Genomic DNA, 22,035 nt, shown 5'->3' with positions numbered 1-22,035 from the left:
GCGAAATACGCGGAGATATTGAACATGTCGCGCTTTTTGCGCAGCTGACAAACGCTGCGCAAAAAGCACAGACTGTCTGTACTGCCCCATAGACTTGTATTGGTCTGTGCGTGGCGCGTGAAAACCACGCGGCCCGCACGGACCGAATACACGTTCGTGTGAATCCCCCCTAAGAGACACTTTATTAAAAGTTTGCTATAGGGTCTTCCGTTCATATACCCATTTTTTTTAAAGGAACATAAGCAGCACAGAGTATGTCAGCCAATTTAACCCTAGGAGTCCAACTGGAAAGAGCATGGATGAATGAATAATATATAAGTGACATATGACTGGCTACAACATCAGTGTTGTAAATATAAAGTATTTATTTTGTCACACGTCATTTCTATATTTTACAGGTGTTTTGTGAGATGGGAGGAGTTTAGGAACGGGCTTAATTCTGTGCACCCCATTGGGGATGGGCCATTGGAATCGGCTCTTCGTAGTACCATGGATCTTACATGTAACGATTACATTTCAGTGTTTGAGTTTGATATCTTCTCACGTCTATTTCAGGTAAACGACAATAAAAATCCTACTCCTTTAATTTTTAGCTAGTTACAAAGTTCAAAGAATAAATGTTTGCTTAAAGGGGTTGTCCAGGATTCAAAAAAGTGTCTATTTTCCAGAAATAGCGCCACTCCGGCCCATGGGCTATCTCTGGTATTGCAGCCAATTCACATTAAAGTATATAGGGCTGAGATGCAATACCAAATACAGCCATTGGATAACGGTGGCACGGTTTTTGTTGTTGTTTTTTTTTTAAAAAAGCAGAGCCTTCATTATATTCCTGGAAAACCACTTTAATAATAATGATCAGAATAATAATAATTGGAATCCATTGATTATTATATCTTTGTCTCTAGATTCCCTTGGTCTTACTTTTCACCATTGTGTTCTTGTTTCGCCACCATGCTTCCGAACAATGCCTCTTAACTTTGTTCTATTTTTTATTTATTTTTTCCCCTCCTAGCCATGGGAAACCTTGCTCCAGAACTGGATGTTGCTGGCTGTCACTCATCCCGGGTACATGGCATTCCTAACTTACGATGAAGTCAAGGATTTCCTGCAGGGTCCAATTCACAAGCCTGGCAGGTGAGGCACAACTTGGCTCTCGAGAAAATTTGCCTTTCGGTAAAAATGGCCGACATCGACGACTGCGGAACTATATCTTAATAGACATGAAATAGAAATTCCCTGATCAGTTATTTTCCTTCTTAATCTTCCCTTAGATGTATACAATGTTCTAATCATTGCGCTATGCAATGGACCAAGAATGGTTGTTCAAACTCTGGTGTTGGCTTAGTAAAAAATAATTCTTAAAGGCATTGTTAGAAGTTTCCCACATCAAATAATATGATCCCTGGGTCAACAGACAGTCCATATAATGACGTGTGTTGTCCTACTTTTTGTCCCAGCTACTTGATGAAGATCCAAATGAAGGACTCCCCTCAATTGACCCAAAATGGCCATAGGGTATCTGACCATTACTTTTCTAAACCATACAATCTTTTCGATGTTCAGGTATTTTATTTTTTTGAAGTTATTTCAGTTGAGTAGGAAGTCAAGAACAGGCAAACAAGGTCAAGAAATAATTTGTGTACTGAAGGCTAAAACACAGGAGTAGCATTCATATTTGATCTAGGGCTTATTGCACAACCATTTATATTACAGTTGTGTAACTTCACGTCTCATGCACACGACCGAGTGTACCTTCCGAGTCCCGTCAGTGATCCGAGGAAAGATAGGACATGTTCTATCTTTCCTCGGATCAGAGACTCGGACCATTTTTCACGGACCCGATTCACCCGCTAAAGTGAAAAGGTACGTGAAGACTATCGGGTGCCACTCGGATACTGTCAAAAACGGCCCGAGTGGCACAACGGTCGTGTGCAAGAGACCTTAGTCTCAGGTAAAAGCCCTGTATACCATAGTCACGCAACTCCCCCCCCCCCCCCCCGCCGACCGTATTATTTTCATAGGAAGTAATGTGTTGTCATGCCACAGTCACATCCCATTTAGATGAAGTCAACCTCCCTGTTACTTCACAGTTTTTTTTTGGGTGACGACGGTCTCTGTGTAGCACCAGCGTATGATGGTTCTGGCTTGGTGGCACTTACAGTCTGGGGTACAAGATGTTAGGGGTTAAGGAAAATCCAATACTGAAGGGAGCTCCTTATGCATTTGGATTATCATGAATGGAAATTTTACATAACCAGTTGCTTTAAAATGTTCAAAAAGCCCTCAAAAAGAAGGTGTTTTTTTTACATTTAGTCATTTATTATTGGTACCACATCAATGTGCTTTTATAAGGAGATAAGCCTGATGAAGACCTAAGTACTATGTCGAAACGCGTAGCTTCTAGATCTACCTATAGAGATAAATGCTGTTTTCAAGTACACATGTTCTTTTAAGCATTAAAGCCGCTTAACGCTTGATTTACCGAGAGGCCTTTCCGTTATCGGGAACGCGGCCTTCAGTAAGGAGTGAATCCTTTTTTCGAGTATCTTTGGACTGTCTCTTCTAGAGGAGAAAAGCTCCACACATACGACATGGCATAGAGCATGGCACAATTTGCCGTGCATGTCTTTGGGTGCATTCATATCAATGAGGCTGAGATGCAATACTATAAACAGGCAATTGACAAGAGTGGCGCTGTTTCTAATCTCATATAACCTTTTTATATCATCACTTGTAATACTCATACTTTATTTCCTGAAAACCCTGGATGATGGGGGTGATCATAACTAAGTGCTACTCAATCTGCGCCAGTATGCCGTACTCCTCCTGCAGCGGATGAGGCAGTTACTTTGATTCTCTACACCATTGACAGTGACCTCATTCCACATCACGTTCCATGAGTATAAAGGAACAATTGTATCTTACCTTTTATTAATGTCATTGTGAATATGTTGGTAGAAACTCATGCAAAACAAACAATTGTGGTAAAATGACGACACAAGGGAAGCCAGCAACCGCATGATATGGGCAGCCATGGGTGAGGCCTTTGTGGCTCTGACTGGACCAGCTGGGATGTATTTTTGAAACCTAAAGGGGTTGTACGGTATTAGAAAAACATGGCTGCTTCCTTCAACAAAAGTGCCACACCTGTTCACAGGTTGTGTGTGGTATTGCATCTTAGCCCCATTCACTTCAATGAAGCTGAGCTGCAATACCGGACATAGCACATGGACACATGTGGCGCTGTTTCTGGAAGAAAGTCGCCATGTTTCTTCTAATCCTGCACAACCCCTTTCATTCAGAAAGTTCGGAGAAAGAGACGGCTGCCATATATAGATAATAAAACAGCTGATACTTTTTCATTGTGCTGACGTGAAGATAATCATTTTGTATTTTACTGACACGTTGTAATCAGCCGGTTATATTAGTTGTAGCGATCTGTCTCAGTATTTAACTTTTGGAGATGGGAATATGGCATTGTATCATTTTGTTCAGATGCACAGTAGTCCATATAACAGTGTGAGCCACAGCTCCTCAATAACCGTGCCAGTCACAATGTTCCTCTAATAGAGCCATCCACAGTGCCCCTATAACAGTGCCAACCATAGTGCAATTATAACAATGTCAGCCACAACTCCCCAATAATGGTGTCAGTCACAGTGTCCCTATAACAGTGCCAGCCAGTGTCCTTCTGATAATGCCATACACAGTGCCCACATAACTGTGCGCCTGTAACAGTGCCAGACAGTGCCCTTTTAATAGTGCCATCCACAGTGCTCCCATAACAGTAACATCCACAGTGCTCTCATAACCGTGCCAGCCACAGTGCTCTCATAACAGTGCCCCTATAACAGTGCCAGCCACAGTCTCCCTATATAACAGTGCCAACCACAGTGTGTTTCTGCCATACGAGCGCCAGCCAGCTCCCTTCTGATAATGCCATCCACAGTGCCCATATAACAGTGCCCCTATAACAGTGCCAGAAACAGTGCGCCTATAACAGCACCAACCATAATGCCATTATAACAATGTCAGCCACAACTCCCCAATAATAGTGTCAGCCACATTGTCCCCATAACAGTGCCAGCCACTGTGCCCTTCTGATAGTTCCATCTATAGTGCTCCCATAACCGTGCCAGCCACAGTGCCCCAATAACAGTGTCAAACACAGAGTCCCCATAATAGTGTCAACCATAGTGCCAATCATAGTGCCATTATGACAATGCCATCCACAATGCTACTGTAACAGTGCCAGTCAGTGCCCTTCTGATAATGCCATCCACAGTGCCCGTATAACAGTGCCCCTATAACAGTGTCAAACACAGTGCCCCTATAACAGTGCTAGCCAGTGTCCCTACAATAGTGCCAACCATAATGTAATTATAACAATGCCAGCCACATTGCCCCTATAAAAGTTCCAGCCAGAGTGCCCTTTTGATAGTGCCATCCACAGTGCCCCTATAACAGTGCCAGTCACAGTGCTGCTATAACTGTGACAGTCACAGTACCTCTATAACAGTGCCAGTCACAGTCTACGCATATAACAATGACAGCCACAGTGTCATTTTGATAGTGCCATCCAAGTGCTGCTATAACAGTGCCAGCCAGTGCCCTTCTAATAATGACATCCATAGTGCCCGTATAACAGTGCCCCTATAACAGTAACAGACACAGTGCGCCTATAACAGCACCAACCATAATGCCATTATAACAATGTCAGCTACAACTCCCCAATAATGGTGTCAGCCACAGTATCCCTATAACAGTGCCAGCCACAGTGTCCTTCTGATAGTGCCATCTATAGTGCTCCCATAACAGTGCCAGCCACAGTGCCTCTATAACAGCTTTAGTCACAGTGTCCCTATAATAGTGTCAACCATAGTGCCATTATAACAATGCCATCCACGGTGCCGCTATAACAGTGCCCTTCTGATAATGCCATCCACATTGCCCATATAACAGTGCCCCTATAACAGTGCCAGACACAGTGCCCCTACAACAGTGCCAGCCAGTGTTCCTATAATAGTGCCAATCATAATGCCATTATAACAATGCTCTCCACATTGACCCTATAACAGTGCCAGACACAGTGCCCCTATAACAGTGCCAGCCAGTGTCCCTATAATAGTGCCAACCATAATGCCATTAGAACAATGCCAGCCATATTGCCCCAATACGAATGCCAGCCAGAGTGCCCTTTTGATAGTGCCATCCACACTGCCCCATAACAGTGCCAGTCACAGTGCCCCTATAACAGTGCCAGCCAAAGTCTCTCTATATAATAGTGACAGCCACCTCGCCTCTCTAACAGATCCAGCTAAAGTTTCCATAAAATGATTGCAGGGGTGTAATTGTTCCTCTCATTTCGGAGCAAGAACTGCTCTTTCCAATGATGTCTACTGGCTGGTCCTAGAAAATGTTTAACGTATCCTGTACATTTCTGCTGACAATCGTCCGGACAGTGAAAATATGAGATCGCTTGTCAGACCAGTGCAATTCTCCATCACTATGGTCACCCTAATAAGTCCTGAACTATCTCCTCTCTCTCCACAGCTATATCTTTCGACTGAGCTGCACACATCTCGGACAGTGGGCCATAGGCTACGTGACATCTGGAGGCAACATCCTGCAGACCATCCCACATAACAAGTCTTTATATGAAGCTCTGGAGGAAGGAGAGAGAGAAGGCCTGTGAGTGAGGCGAAGGGATCTGGGCTGCGGGTGAACTTGTTAAAGTCTCGTAGGACAAGTGTGAACAGGAGCCTTGGGAGATATGGTCAAAGGCTATGATGGAGCAAAACCTGAACAAGGGTCCATTCAGATGTTGCTGTTGAGAGGCGGTTAAGACCCGATACGTTTTCTACCGCACTTTTGTGGTTTTTTTCAATCAGGATGTTTTTTATTACCGCATCAAAGAATGCGCCAAATCGAGATAAAAATGCATGGGGTGTTCGGGTGCGTTTTTTTCAATGCTGTTTTTACCGCACCTCAACAGCACCGTCTGAATGGATTCCAGAGTTATGTTTACATAATAATTTTCTTGGCGGTTTTGCAAAAAAACGCTTGGTGTTGGCACAATTGTATATTGTAAGATTTGTTTTTCTCAAAGAATAAAAGTAAATTCAATAAAACCGAAGGTTGGTTGGACTAATATACGGTAACCCTATCATACACAATGGAGGAGATGTATCAAAACGGGTGGAAAAGAAAAGTGCAGTAGTTGCCCATAGCAACCAATCAGATTCCACTTGTCATTTTTCAGAGGCCTTTTGGAAAATAAAAGCAGCAACCTGATTGGTTGCCATGGGCAACTACTGCATTATTTTTTTTGCACCGGTTTTGATATCTCTCCTCCAATATCCTTAGCATGACTGGCTGCCAAATACATCATATATAAATCATTCCATGCATCGCTCCTTACTGTCAAGTGGCTGGATAAATAATGGATCGCTGGTCGAATCGGGGGGCAAATCTTCCCATCTAACAAAGTCTAATATCCAATCACTTTAGTGATTCACTTTATAAATAATCTCTAGATATCAACTAGATAAGTCATAAAAAGTCTGATCGGTTGGGTCTCCATTAAAACTGTCCTCCATTTTGACAGTGACTGTACATATATGACCAATTCTCCGCCAAAAAAGCGGGCTGGCTTCCACTCTTTGTATTAATGGGCGTGTTATTGTTATGCCATAAGGGTTAACACGTAGTTATGCAGCCAATGCTACCGAATACTGCGCCAACAAGTGGTTTTACCATAAATCGGCATGGTTTTCAAATTGATTGTTAACGGCCGGGCGGTTTTGCAAATGAAGAGCAGTTTTACCTCAGTCGCGCTGTGGCTGCTGGGTGTAACTCGCCATAATTGTTTCATAAGAAAACACACTTTAAATGAATCCTAAAATGAGAATCATTAGTTGACACTTGACATGAGCACTGCCGTATCATGGGCGGATATTGTACGCAGATCCGTAATATGAAGCACCTGGGCCCCTATGCAAAATATGTACCAGCGCCCACATGTACCATTTATAATACTGGTGTCTTCTTATGCGGCAGAGGGGCATTTGGGTCACCCAGCTGCCAGCACCTGGGCTCGACTGCTACCCCTGCACCCCTAAAGCTACCCCTCTGATCGTACGTGAATATTTAACACATCTCTGCTATGATTGCAGGTATCTCTATCCAAATGGTTTGAGCACCAACCCGGACTTATCAGCGCTCACCAACCCAACTTCCAACTCAGTCATTCAAGTGTCACAGGTGGGCAACAAATGTACTGGAAATAACAGCATTGCAATGTATGAAGAACGATGAAGGCCAAGAAGCAAAATGTAATATGTTTAAGCCCTGAGCGGCTCCTAGTGGACAGACATAAAGTAACAGTAAATTAAAAAAAAGTTCTACAAATGAGGGTTCATACACCAGGCCATATTATGTATCCCTGTGGCACAGATCCGTAATGCTCGAAGGGCCCGTACTGGCTTTTTTTTTCACATGCATTTATTGAAAAAACTATATTATGGCATATTCTTAGACATGCTGTATTACGGAGGTTCTAGTACAGAGTATTTCATCTAAGAGAGAATTTGATGCCTCAGGGTATGTGCACACACACTAATTACGTCCGTAATTGACGGACGTATTTCGGCCGCAAGTCCCGGACCGAACACAGTGCAGGGAGCCGGGCTCCTAGCATCATACTTATGTACGATGCTAGGAGTCCCTGCCTCGCTGCAGGACAACTGTCCCGTACTGTAATCATGTTTTCAGTACGGGACAGCAGTTCCACGGAGAGGCAGGGACTCCTAGCGTCGTACATAAGTATGATGCTAGGAGCCCGGCTCCCTGCACTGTGTTCGGTCCACTACTTGCGGCCGAAATACGTCCGTCAATTACGGACGTAAATAGTGTGTGTGCACATACCCTCACGTTTCAAAGTCTGTAATACCGACCCGCAAGGACTTGGTGTGGCACCATATAGGCTTTGTGCACACAACATTGCAGTGTGTATGAGCCCTTATTAAGTAGATCATGGCAAGCGGGACTGCTGTTTTATGTGCCCTTAACCGCATACGGCTCTGTGCGCATTGGAATATTTTACACTTTTGTTCACTGCGACTAAAGTGGTTATCACCCTAAAAACAGCTCCTCCGAAGATCCAACTTTTTGAACCCCTAGTGATCATCTCTGATCGTAGGTGGAAGTCTCATCCAGCCACGCATTTTTACCTGCATCAGCCTCTGCAGAAGAAATGTAATAATACATGGCACCCATTCATAAGAATGGGCGACCATGTAATACATGGCCGGGCCGAGGTCGCTACAGCACGTGCTACTCTTATTTAGCGGATCTCCGGTCCGGCAGGTCCTGATTGGGGGGACTAGGACATCTATTTGCCTTAATGGAAGGAATGGGGAGGGTTTGTTTTCACAAGAATCCCTTCACTTCTGTAAACTATCGCAGCAGCCAAAAAGCAGATAATGAGGTATACGTGAACCCGGCTTTACATAATATGGCTGCATGCTAGGGTCAGTATCACGGATGCAATAACCGGACCCCGTGTTGTTGTACTGAACTAAATTTAGTCCGCCGCCTCTACTAAACCTGTACCTCAACTTTCACCAATCCTTTCAGAATATAATTATGTCGAGTGCATTTACTTATAATGTTTATCCGCCACAACTTCTGCGTTACTTCTTTGTTTGTAAGTCTGGACTGCTCGGGGCTTTCCGTAACTCTATAAAACATACGCAATGCCTGGCTATGAAAAACAAAGGTTGAGTGCTTACATTTTTGTTTGAAAGGGGAAAACCTATTTAATTTATAAGATATCCGGGATACAGATATGTAAGATAAAGCGCCTAGTGCGTGCGTCAAAAACAGCCCAAAAGACAGAAAAAATAAACGTAAACTTTAACTTTGTTCCCACTAATGAAGTGTTGTCATAGGGGCAAAATATCACATGACCATAGTGGCCAATCACCACCTGTCTCTATGTACAACAATCACTGCCGGTTATGTGACGTTTCATCTCCATCACTTTTAACAAACTGGTTGCTGGAAAGTAAGGGGGGAAATTTTTCTTGCACAGGGGTCCTCCACTGTATGTCGGCACCAGATTTTTTTTTTTTTTTTTTAATCTATTAATCATAAAAATTATATCTTTTTTTCCTCTTTCTATGTAGGAACAATGGGAATTGTATTCAGATATGGAATCCACATTTGAATTGTGCAAGATCTGCACGGACAATGAGAAGAATACTCGGATACAGCCTTGTGGCCACTTATTGTGTGACGCTTGTCTAACTGCATGGCAGGTAATACAATGGGGTGTACTTACTTACACTTGCTGCAGCAATGCTTGTCTAGGTAGCCTTTCTGCCTGGCTGAGATACATTTATTATAAAGCTACGAATGTATCCCGCCAGGCAGTGAATTAGTGCGTGGTTGTAGGTATACTACATAAATCATTACCATCATATCCCACATGAGGCAATGTCATGCATATATCTTCATTAATAAAAAAAAACACCTTGCCAACTAATTTAAAGAGGACCTGCCTGTTAAAGCAAATACATGCATTATCCATGTAGTAACGAATAACAATTCTGTAGCATTTTTTTTCTTAGGGCTATGCATTGTGCAGTTCCTCTGTTACTCTTCCTGGAAATGTATAAATAAATTGATTACTGAAATTACCCTTGTCACAGGGATGTGTATCTATGTAGTCTGACACTGTAAGCACTGTTTGGATAACTTTAGAGTGTTTGGGGACACATCCCATTGAAAAGGGGACACTCCACTGACACTGAGTTGTCAATTTACATACATTTGCAGGAGGAATAACAGAGGAACGACACAAAGCAGAGTTCTACCAAAAGATGGTCTAGGATTGTTATTTCATTGGGATTACAAGTAGTTACTAAAACAGGCATGTCCTCTGTCAAAAGGTTTTCTCTTAAAAACAAATCCTGTCCATGGGCTCTGTTCATCTGAATGGCCGCTGCAGGTGAAATGTGGCCAGAGGAGAAGACCCACGGCGATCAGGCTGCTGTATGAAAGGGGTTGTCTCTGATGTGACAACCCCTCTAACTGGTTCTGATCGGGCATATGATTATCAAATTTGCATCAAGCAATAGCTTCTTTCACACTGGCTTTACTATCAGTTTACCTCTGTTCCGTCAGAGCAAGAGAGGATCGATACATTAAACAGGAAGCAATGGTTCCGTTAGCATTACCATTGATTTCAATGGTAATTCTTTTGTTTCAGTTGCTTTCCGTTTGTCTCCGTTCACTAGGAATCCGTTTTTTTTTAACAGAAACAAAAGTTCTGCAGACTGCACTTTTGTTTCCGTTTCAAAAAACAGAAACCTAGCGAACGGAGACAAACGGAAAGCAACTGGAACAAAAAAATTACCATTGAAATCAATGGTAATTCTAACGGAACCATTGCTTCCCGTTTAATGTATCGATCGTCTCTTCCTCGGACGGAACAGAGGTAAACTGATAGTAACGGTAGTGTGAACTTAGCCTTAGGGCCTGTTCACATCAGCGTTGGCTTTCCGTTCCTGGGTTCCATCGGAGGTTTCCGTCGGGTGAACCCCGCAACGGAAAGTCAAACTGAAACCACAGCTTCCGTTTCCGTCACCATTGATATCAATGGTGACGGAAACATTGCTAATGGTTTCCGTTCGTCACCATTCCGGCAGGTTTCCGTTTTAACGATGGAATCAATAGCGGAGTCGACTGCGCTATTGATTCCGTCGGAAAAACAGAAACCTGCCGGAATGGTGACGAACAGAAGCCATTAGCAACGTTTCCGTCAGGATTGATATCAATGGTGACGGAAACGGAAGCTGTGGTTTCAGTTTGACTTTCCGTTGCGGCGTTCACCCGACGGAAACCTCCGACGGAACCCCGGAACGGAAAGCTAACGCTGATGTGAACAGGCCCTTAAAACAAATAGTATAATAGGATTACATCCCCTTTAAAGGGAATCTCTATTTAACGTTAACTTTTTGCCCTAAAAGTGGGCAATATTATACCCCCTCCCCTCCACACGCACACTTATCTATGGATTGTATAATGTACCCTGGCAGGAAAAGTGCCCGGCCTCATCCTCTAAAGTGAATCTCCAAGCAAAAATATAACAAAAAACATGTAAATCCCGATCCCCCTTCCTTGGGTCCCACAATGCAAAGAGCTCAAGGCTTCTCTGTACTGGCCTTCTTATTTTCCTGGGACTGCAAAGAGCGGATCTGATAATCTGCCCCATACTATGTATAAGGAATTACTCCCTCTGCTAGATATTACTGACTTTCGATATTGCCAGCTGGGGGTATTCCTTTATACAGATGAGTGAGTAGTTTATGACCCAACTCTGCACAAGTGTCATGAACTGAAGTAAGCGAGTGGGAAAAGGGCAAAAGATCTCTGCATTATATGACTCCAGATAAGTTCATTTTTGGGGGATGGGAGATCAGCTCATCCTTGGGGAAAAAAATTACATTTCCCCCTGGAAATTTACTTTAAGAAGCTGATAGTCGGGCAAATTGAAGAAATAACTCAAAATGGTCAGTGAAATATGACGCATTTATGGGCTGCCTCAATAAGACACAAATGTGGATTGTAATAATGTATCTGTAGTGACGTTACAGCCGGTTGATGATGTCATTTATTGAATGATCTCATTTTGTTTATCGTAGAAATCTGACAACACATGTCCATTCTGCCGCACCAAAATTACAGGCAGAGAGGAAGTTCACATTGCCACATCTTCAGATGGTGAACAGGTGGGTATGAGATTCAAAAATGTTGACTGTCACACTAGATTACAAGGGATTGGATATTGAACTAGTAGGTCATCATAAACTGGGCAATGGTATATAGTACTGGGCCACCATGAAAACAATTATAGAACTGCTCGGTCTCCAGAGACCGAACCCAGTGCTTCATGCCATCGACCTTGTAGCATGGGGTAGACTGAGTAGCTGGGTAATCGGGCAGTCCCCCTTAGGATCTACTAGTGGATACTGAGTAAAGGACTGACTGCTAATAAAAATTCAACCAATCGGTTGACTGGGGATCTCTATTCCAGTCTAAATGACATCATTACTATAAGCTCTGAGCCCAGGAAAGTCCTAATCCAAGTCAATGTTCTAGGTTTCTTATTGTCGCTCCTCCTGTTTATATTTGGGTTCATTTTTGGATATTTTTGATAGTAAAAAGTTCTTACAAAGATTTTGAAGTTGTCAAATGTGTTGCATCCGTTTTTATCCTGAAATTTTATTGTATTTTAGATATCAAGTCCGCCCAACACTACAGATCAGCCAGACAATGAAGTGAGTAATGGTCACTGTCCGTCCAGTTGGTTGTATGGCTATCTCTGTCTGTCTTGTCGTCTCTGCAGTGCTGTCTCGTGTTGTCTGACCCCGTAGAAGACTCTCCTTGTTTATCTGTTCCAAGGTGCCATCTAAATGACTTTATAACTATGACGTTATCTTGTGCCAGCAGAACGCTGCCTCAAATGTATGGGGTGCATTCACTGAAAACATCATTGCTGAAGAGGAGGTAGATTGGATTAGAAACAGACCATTACCACCACCACCACCACCGGATGCCCCCAATATCTCGGCTCGCCGGGTTTTGCCTAGTACACCTACTCTTCATTCTCTTCCTTCTACATCCAGAACATCATCACTCTGGATTGGCCGATCCACCCCGCACTCTCAAAGAGTAAAACTGCAGGCTCAAGATGTTATCAGTGAGAGCCAAAATCCACGCCGACCAACAGTAACAAGACGTACATAAGGGTTAATGGAAGATGGGATGGATGGAAGGAAAGAATGGAGGATTAATGGACCAACCCTTTATTGGTGACTTGTGTGGTATTTCCATTTCACTTTGGATTCAAGAACCTTCAAGACTTTCAAGACTACTGACGCTTTTCGCCCATGTAATAATGGACACCTTGATACGTATTGTATATTTTTGTAAGGTTTATGTTCGATTTCATAAAAAGAACCCTTCGTCACCAGGCAAAATTGCTAATGACAAAGGAAAAGACAGATATAAATGATTGGATTGGATACACATTTTGATTTATAATGGTAAAAATTCTATGGTAGGTCTGAAGAAGCAAAAAAATCAATCTTTGGGTTCATTACAAACTTTCAGGGATATCGAAGGGTACAATGAGTATCTGAAGATCACGGAAAATGGAAAGAGACTAAATAAACTGTGTGTTATGGGTGTGCACAATGAAAAATGTGGCATCTTTTGGTGCCACCATACCCATGACATGAACATTTCTGGACAGATGGGCCGAAACTTGTTCTGTAGATTTTAGATTTTAAAAAAATCCTATTGCAAGCTAGCATTCAATAGATGTGGGGTTGACCGAATAAGACAATCCCTTTTCACCTACGACAAGGAATTTGGGGTGGTATTACTGGTGGGACCATACATGATGTCATCACATGGGGGAAGTGCTGAAATTAGGCATTACACATCACCCATTGGAATGAAAGGGTGACAGTGGATGATCGTGATCCTCCAGAACAGCTCTCTGCCCTGCCTAATAGAAGTGCCCCATTCTGTAAAGCCTCAAAATGACCTTGTGGGCATTTTAAAAAAGATTACCCTTTAAAACCATTTTACATTGTTATAATCTACAGCAACCGCTAGAGGGTGAGAAGGCATCAGGAATAGAAAAAGTATTGGAAATAAAATAAATGGGGGTTGATTGATCACAATTACTGAAAATTTCATAAAAACAAGAATATTAAGCATCTTGATTAGGCTAGAGAAAAATTTATGATCCAATATCGTCCACAATGAACTGCTTTTAGAAGCAGGTGGAAAAAGGTTAATAATAGTTTCTGACCTTCGACCTAGAGAGGCAAAGTGATTTTTCTTTTATCACCCAAAATTAATATCCGGAAGGCTTATCAGTGGATGTCAATATGAGTTTTATCATAGAAGGGCTTCATTGCTTGAACTGTGGTTGTTGCAATTAAAGTTGGTCATTGTTCATGTCTGGTTTTATTTTCACTTTACTCAGGAAAAATAACCATGCACGGCCCGATTTGTGTGGGAAATAATTACATGCACTTTTAATGATTGGAAATCAATATTGCACATGACATTTTAAAAAATCTGCATATGGTTGACAAGTTCCTCCTCTGTCTCCAAAATCCATCCAAACCATACAAAGTTTTGTACAACACATGTTAAAGGAACACTCTGTTTTTCCTAGTGTAGGGCCCGAGGGGAGGAGCTTGACCCACGGATTCAAAAAACAAGTCCATGTGTCATGCTCCGCCTCCCCAGGCCCTGCACTATGCATAACACAGTGTATTAGCTTTGCCCGGAGTGTTCCTTTAAATATTATTTCCATCTTATAAAGTGATGGCCTATCGCTAGGACAGGCCATCACTTTATGATTGGTGGAAGTCCGATCTCTGGATCCTTAAAATGAAGGGACTGCAGCATTGATTTCTACGTTTTCCTTGCACAGCCGCACTCCCGGCCGCGCTGCAGGTCTCTGCATAACGGGTGGCCTGGGGCACTGCTGTCAAAGGAAAAACAGTGAAGGGGTTGCAGCGCTAAATAGGACTCTGGCACCTTAATTTTCAGGATTAGTGGGACCACCTCCAATTATAAAGTGATGGCATATCCTAGTGATCACTTTAAAGGATGTGACTAACCCTCATGTTTTAGCGACAACTATAGGTCCTGACCACCAACCACTACCACTCAGATCTGTGTATTTCACGGCTGTCTGAGCATTTAGGGCAAAGTTATAGTAGCCAGAGAACCAACTTGCTCTTAAGTCCCGGGGGCCAGCAATATACCAAGATCCAAGCCAAAATGATAGGGTCTCACAGGAATAACGCGCAATTTGGCTATACTCTATCTCTGAGTCTCCCTGGAACCTGGAGGCTTATATCTGTATAATAAAGCTGCCACATTCATTACAATTTCCAATGCCTTACCTTTCTTTTCAAGAGATGCCAGGCTGCCAGCTATATTGATTTCTTGTGAAACTTAAGTGGGAGGAGAAGCTAGCTACTTCCTCCTTCACTGCTATTACCATTAAACTAGTATACTAGATCTCTACAGGCATAGAGTCATTCAATAATGTTCGTTAAAAGGAGAAAGGGGTGGCGAGGGGTATTTTACTGTGACTGACTGCCAATCAGAGGGAGGATTCTCAGGGTGAGGTGGATGAGGAACTGTCCTGTTCACATTGTAGATAAGAGAAACTGCTGCCCCTATTTATGATTCCTAGAGACACTTTGGTGCACATGTCTAAGGCTAGATTATGCGAGAGTATTATTGTGGTTACTTTTCGTCAACTTTGCAAAACTTAGTTATTTCTGTAAATTAATAGTTTTTTTTCCTATAATATAAATTCTACTAATGGAGCCTTATAATTGAGTTCAATGTATAACGGTATGCAATAAGCTCCCCCTCGTGGTGTCTGAATTGACAGAATTGTAACACAACTTTCCATGTCTGCACGCCCCACCGGCCTGTATACCACACTCTACACTTTTTTTTATTTATACTGTACTTACTTTTTGAACTGCTGCCTTGTCTGTGCTTTAAAAAGCCTCCATCTTGATTTTTAGATTTCCCCAGCTTTCTCTTCCTCTCTGCTTTGCTATCAATCTCACGATGCTTCAGCACAGCATCACATGACTAGCTAAAGACCATAGTGACCAGAGATAGAAGCAGCAAAAAAAATAGCAAGTGAGAGACTGACACATACCATAATGGTACATGCAGGGAAGTTTAGTTTTGGCCGTAGTGTCCTTTTAACTACTAATTTTACTCATGGATTTAGGGCTCTTATTCAGAAAACCAAAATATTTTTTATTGATATTAAGATTTTTATCTTTATGGAATTTATGTACATGGTCAGCTATCCTGAAACATGCAATTCCGATACAAAATTCTCAGATACTAAGACAGTGTATGGTCCTGCTGAAGTTTCACAATTTCTTAAGGAATATTTTCCCCTAGAATTCAAGAGTACCTGGAATACAGGTTTCTCTGTTGGAGTTTTGACGTTGAGGGATTCTCTACCGGATGGTGGTGTCATGTGATCCGGTGACATTCCAGACGCCGTTGTTTTGACTTTCTACCATCACATCGGGCAGTTAGGGTTTACTGCACAGGTGATTGCTTTACTTTCCCTTCTTTTTCCACAAATATCAAATAACTCAGTTGCCCCCACCCATAAATACTTGTGTAATAATCCCACTTCTGGCAAGATAATAATCTCTTATGCGTAAGGGTTGCAGTTAGATATCAATTTTCTTTCCTGTTTGTTAACACGGAGTCATACAGTTGGGTGCTGAATGCTTTATGCTACTCACTATATCATCCTTATTAACCTATTTATTGCCCAGAGTCATATCTAGGATTTCCTTCAACCGGGATAATGATCCCGTATGCTGTCCTAGCCTTGTATCTAAATGCTCTTGCCGGGGCAGAGTGATTTGTTGGCATCCCACTGGCATGCAGCACTAGGGTTGCCACCCGGCCGGTGAGCTACCGAGCCGGCCGGTATCTACATTAAGAAGCTGGTGCCGGTAAAAGTTTTTCACCAGTAATAATAAGTAACTTCAGTCAATGTTTTAAAAAATAAAAAAAAAAGAGTACTCACCTTTTAACTCTCCCTACCACTCCAGCGCCAAAGTTCCAGCGGTCCTGCAGCAAAGACACCACCTACATCATTCCCAGGACCCCTATAGCCAATAGAGGCCCCATCAATGGCTGCAGGATGTACGTGAAGTCATCGCTGCAGGACCAGCAGTGACCACAGAACATCGGCGCTAGGATTTAAAAAGTGAGTAATCGTTTTTTGATTTTATAAAGTTATGGTCTAAGGTTTTATTAGTGGTTCTGGAGTCACAGGGGGTTCTGTGTGGGGCACTATCTACAGATGGCACTGTGTCGAGCACTATCTACAGGGGGCACTGTGTGGGGCATTATCTACATATGGAACTCTGTAGGGCACTATCTACAAGAGGCACTGTGTGGGGCACTATCTACTGATGGCACTGTGTGGGGCACCATCTACATATGCCACTTTGTGGGGCACAATCTACATATGTCACTGTGTCGAGCACTATCTACAGGGAGCACTGTGTCACTATTTACAGATGGCACAGTTTTGGGCACTATCTACAAATGGTACTGTGTGGGGCACTATTTTTAGGGGCACTTTGTGAATCACTATCTACAGAGCCACTGTGTGTCACTATTTACAGATGACACTTTGAGGGGCTGTATATAAAGATGGCACTGTGTCCCTAACTACATATGGCATTGTGCATGGCACTATCTACAAGGGGTACTGTGTGGGGCACTATCTATGGGGGCTTTGTGTGTGAAACTATCTACAGATAGCACTATGTGTGGCACAATCTACTGATGGCACTGTGTAGGGCAGTACTTACAAGGACACTGTGTAGCGTACTTTCTACAGATGGCACTGTGTGGGGCACTATTTACATGGGGCACTGGGTGGTGCACTATCTACAGGAAGCACTGTGTGTCACACTATGTGTAACTAGGGAGATCAGACGGGGCACGTGCCCCGGGTGCAACTGGGATGTAAGTAGGGGGGGGGCCTCTGGTAAAGCTGCCGCCTAACACTACACCTGATCCGCCATACAGGGCGCCCATCAGCTGCGATCAGCTGTTTTTATATGGCTGCTCTGTGGCGGTCCCACCCTCTCAGGCCCCCCTACTGCTACGGTGGCCTTGCCGCCCCTCTCATGCCCTGTGGCATTGCTAACAACGGGGGGGGGGCAGGTGCTAGCGACTGCCGCATTCAATTGTATCTACGCCCTCAGGTCACAGATACAATTTAGTACTATGGCGGAGCAGCTCCCGGTACTGCCATCACTACGCTACAGGCCACGTTAGGCCAGCAGCCTATAAGACGCTGGGAGTCCCATTGCAGGCCTGTGTAATGATGTCACTGGATCACGCCGGCCTACAAAAGGGTTCCGACCTCGACATGGAGCAGTGAATGGGGCTAGGTAAGGAAAACTATTTTTTTGTTTGTTACTACAAGGGGGAGGCTGTGTGCCGCCATCTACATGGGGTGGTAGTACAATCTACAAGGAGGAGCTGTGTGGCACCATCTGCAAGGGGGGCTGTGTGGCACCATCTACAAGGGGGACTGTGTGTTGCACTACCTACAAGGGGGGGGGGCTGTGTGTAGCACTAACTACAAGGAGGGCTGTGTGTGGCGCTATCTACAAGAGGGGGCTGTGTGGCGCTATCTGCAAGAGGGGGGCTGTGTGTGGCGCTATTTACAAGGGGGCTGTGTGTGGTGCTATCTACAAGGGGACTGTGTGTGGCACTATCTACAGGGGGCTGTGAGTGGCCTCTTTAATTTATTTTCATTTATTGTTATATAACTATATTGCTTGTAAAATGTACAAATGGATTTATGCTCGAGTTACAATAAAAAAAATGTGAAAAAAAAATTACACCTCATTGGTAGAGAAAGCAAACATGTCGAGTTACTGTGTGGAACGCTATTTACAGCGGGCACTGTGTGGGGCATTTTCTACAGGGGGCACTGTGTGGGACACTATTATTTGAATTGGGCACATCCTATGGCACTATTTTCAGGGCAGAGTGTGTGGTACTATTTAAGGGGGCACAGTGTGTTTGGGTGGGGTTCAGTTGACATTCATCTAATGTGTATGGCCACATTTCCAAAAAGGTAATTAAATTACACGAGTAAAATTGCACTTCGTGTGAAACCACACACCCAAGAGCACAGCAACTTTTTACGCTTGTTAATCTAGATGGTATTTATAAGTGGGAAAGGTGGCAACCCTTTGCAGCACCCAGGGCACATGACCCACCTAGACCAATAATCTGTATACTTAAATATTCTGTTACTCTACTCCCCATTCTGTCCATGTCCTACCTCTTCTTGCACTAGATGAGCTTCTATTTGTTCATGAAAAGAGTCACTAGTTTGGGTCTAACAACTCTTTTATAATAATTATATTTTATTTAATTAGCATATTCATTTAATGTAACACTTCAGTCTTGAGGAGCTACATATCATTTAAATTCTTCCTTTTATCTGCTGTATATACAATATAATTGACAAAAAGGAATGACTGTGGAGAGCTCACTTAAAGGGAACCTGCCCCAATGAACATGTTCTGCGGGCAGCAAGTTATAGAGCTGGGGGACCTGAGCAGATTGATATATAGCTTTGTGGACAAAGATTCAGTATAACTCGTCATTTGTTGAATTAAATTACTGCTAACTATGGGATTTTGCGTTTAGTGGGCGGTCCTAATCAGTGATTGACACTCACATAGAGAAGTCTCTCAATCATTGAGTGACTCCGCCTACTGGACATTTTGGGCAAAAGCAGAGCTTTACTTTATAAAGTATGATCAGGTAAAGTAAATTAACCTACACTTATACAAAAAATATATATAACAAATCCCTAATGTTCTTTTTGAATGAGAGAGATCTGAACAGAACAGGGTAAAAGGGGGTTCCACCGTTTCTCTAGGAGACTGTCAGTAGAAAACTGGTTGTTTATGGCAGCCTGTATTCTGTACATGTCAGCAGACACCAGCTGCCCAAAAACAGCCATTGTCTGCTTATAGGCTGTAAGAAAGCAGTAAAGGTAGCAGGAGTTTTATGATAGAGGTGTGAGGGCCCCTTACAAGAAATTGAAATGCCACCTGGGACAGGAGGACTTTGTTCTCGCTTGCCGCTTATCTCTAATCCATTATCTTTTGGGTTAATTCACCACATCCTTGTTTGCTAACATAAACCTTGTGGAGAGGTAAATAAGGAATGCAGCTAACTTGGGATGGGCCTCCGTTTTACAGGGATCCCATAGCAGTCACATGGGCCGCCTCTATGATACGACGCCTTCGAGGGTATGATCATTATGTATCTTAAAGGCCGTAAATTCATTTAAAGTAATATATAAGCAATGACTGTATATGTAATTCCGTGCTGAACTTTTGCTTTTCCTATATTACATGTCTCAGCTCTGCTGGAAATCTGCCCGGGGCCCCTCATTTATAAACAGAGAGGTTATCTTTGTGTATTTGGGATGGCGCCATAGGCTGTTCAGTGAAGAATATATAGGATTAGTACCCCCCTCACTATATTAGGAGCGGTGAGGTGACTTGAGATGCGTAGTGTTGGCGGTGACCGCTCAGTTTGTTTAGTGATATACGAGTGTGAAGCGCAGATTGTGGTTTTGCAATGGTCTGTGAAAAGCTGAACAACTTGTAGGCAGATCTAGACATGTCCTCCGTGCACTTTTATCATTCCGAATGAATGTGACTTTATTTCTCTACAGATACTAATAGTTTTTTCCCTCTTTTTGTGTATAAATGGAGTAAGAAATGTCACTTAATGTTCATTCGCTACTGAAAATTTGATGGGAACATCAACACGTTAAGTGGATGATTTAACAAGGATGTTGAGTCTATAGACGTGGTTTGGATTATTATGTTTTTTTCTATCGTCCAGGAAAGGTTTTTGTCATGTAAATAAATGCAATGAGTAATTCTACCAGCAGGTGGCAGGATGAGATTTTCTGCTTCTCTTCCTTAAAGGGTTTTTCCTATGATAAACAGTGATCATCTATCCAGAAGATGCTGGGACCAATCAATGGGTAGGAGTTTGTATGTTGCACTCCTCTGTCTCCGTATTTCCAAACTCGTCTTTGAAAAAGAAGAGGGGGTTTGGGGCCTCAATACTAGTGATTGTGTGGGGTTCCCTCGGTGCGGGAAGAGCAATCTAACATTAATCACCTGTGCAGTTTCCCTTTTCATTCCTGGGGGCATGATCTGACTGCACTTTGTCCCCCTACTCTCAAACCTAGAGGAGCCACCAAATCTATTTCTGCCATATCAACAACTATTGCCTCAATCCATGGGTCAAAGAGGCACAGTGTCACTATTTCCAGCAATTGTATGGACATAAATTGGCCTTATTGATGCCAGTCAGTGAAGATGGTAGGGCGGGTGAGTCATGTAAAAACAGTCCCTATGCCAGTGTTAGGGTATGTGCACACGATAGCAGGCATTTACGTCTGAAAAAACAGACTGTTTTCAGGAGAAAACAGCTGCCTCGTTTCAGACGTAAATGCTCCTCCTCGCATTTTGCGAGGCTTCTCTGACAGCCGTAAATTTTGAGCTGTGCTTCATTGACTTCAATGAAGAACGGCTCAAATTACGTCTGAAAGAAGTGTCCTGCACTTCTTTTGACGAGGCTGTATTTTTACGCGTCGTCGTTTGACAGCTGTCAAACGACGACGCATAAATGACAGGTCGTCTGCACAGTACGTCGGCAAACCCATTCAAATGAATGGGCAGATGTTTGCCGACGTATTGTAGCCCTATTTTCAGACGTAAAACGAGGCATAAAACGCCTCGTTTACGTCTGAAAATAGGTCGTGTGATCCCAGCCTTACTGTGAAAACTGCTTATCTTGGCTCAGGCCTAGATAACACTGTGACTTTTTGATTCTCAGGGGCAGGAAAAGCTGTCTTGGTGACTAAGACAGGTGTTTCAGAATGTCCCCCCTACTCCTTTGGCCCTGTATGCAAGGGGGTCCACAATCTTTAAAGGACTGTACTAATAATTTCCATAGTTTACTTATGGTTTGCTGTCCACCAGCAAACCTGATGGGGGTTTTGTAAGAGGGCGCCAACAGAGTGGTGATTGACAATTAGTACTTCACTGATAATTGGCTGTTGAAGACCAAGGAGCCCACATGTAGTTCTGTACAGGGGCCCTATGCAGTCTTATCCTTTGGGCCCTAATTCATTTAATTGTGTCCTGTCTTCACCTACATCAGCAGCTCATACACAACATCCAATTAGTTGCACAAAAAAATTGAAACTCAGAATGTTGTTTCGGCTTTTGTAGTAAAAATATTGCCCCGCCCTATCTGTAATGCCGCCCTAGGTGGCTGCCTACTCTACCTATTCCTCACCTTGGCACAGTT

General features: G+C 43.1%; 1 protein-coding gene across 1 annotated transcript in view; it reads left to right on the top strand.

Moving 5' to 3' along the window:
* CBLC (Cbl proto-oncogene C) overlaps positions 1 to 14,022 on the top strand; it is a 31,864-nt gene extending 17,842 nt beyond the window's left edge. The window contains exons 3-10 of the mRNA XM_075838986.1: positions 399 to 555; positions 1,013 to 1,134; positions 5,554 to 5,691; positions 7,176 to 7,263; positions 9,189 to 9,320; positions 11,709 to 11,795; positions 12,303 to 12,344; positions 12,517 to 14,022. Of these exons, the coding sequence (XP_075695101.1) occupies positions 399 to 555; positions 1,013 to 1,134; positions 5,554 to 5,691; positions 7,176 to 7,263; positions 9,189 to 9,320; positions 11,709 to 11,795; positions 12,303 to 12,344; positions 12,517 to 12,813 (1,063 nt within the window). The 3' untranslated portion in view covers positions 12,814 to 14,022. The remainder of the gene's footprint in view (positions 1 to 398; positions 556 to 1,012; positions 1,135 to 5,553; positions 5,692 to 7,175; positions 7,264 to 9,188; positions 9,321 to 11,708; positions 11,796 to 12,302; positions 12,345 to 12,516) is intronic.
* Positions 14,023 to 22,035: the final 8,013 nt, after the last annotated feature.

Source organism: Rhinoderma darwinii, chromosome 10 (genome assembly GCF_050947455.1).
Source record: "Rhinoderma darwinii isolate aRhiDar2 chromosome 10, aRhiDar2.hap1, whole genome shotgun sequence".
Lineage (NCBI taxonomy): Eukaryota > Metazoa > Chordata > Amphibia > Anura > Rhinodermatidae > Rhinoderma > Rhinoderma darwinii.
This window is presented reverse-complemented; position numbering and strand designations above follow the sequence as displayed.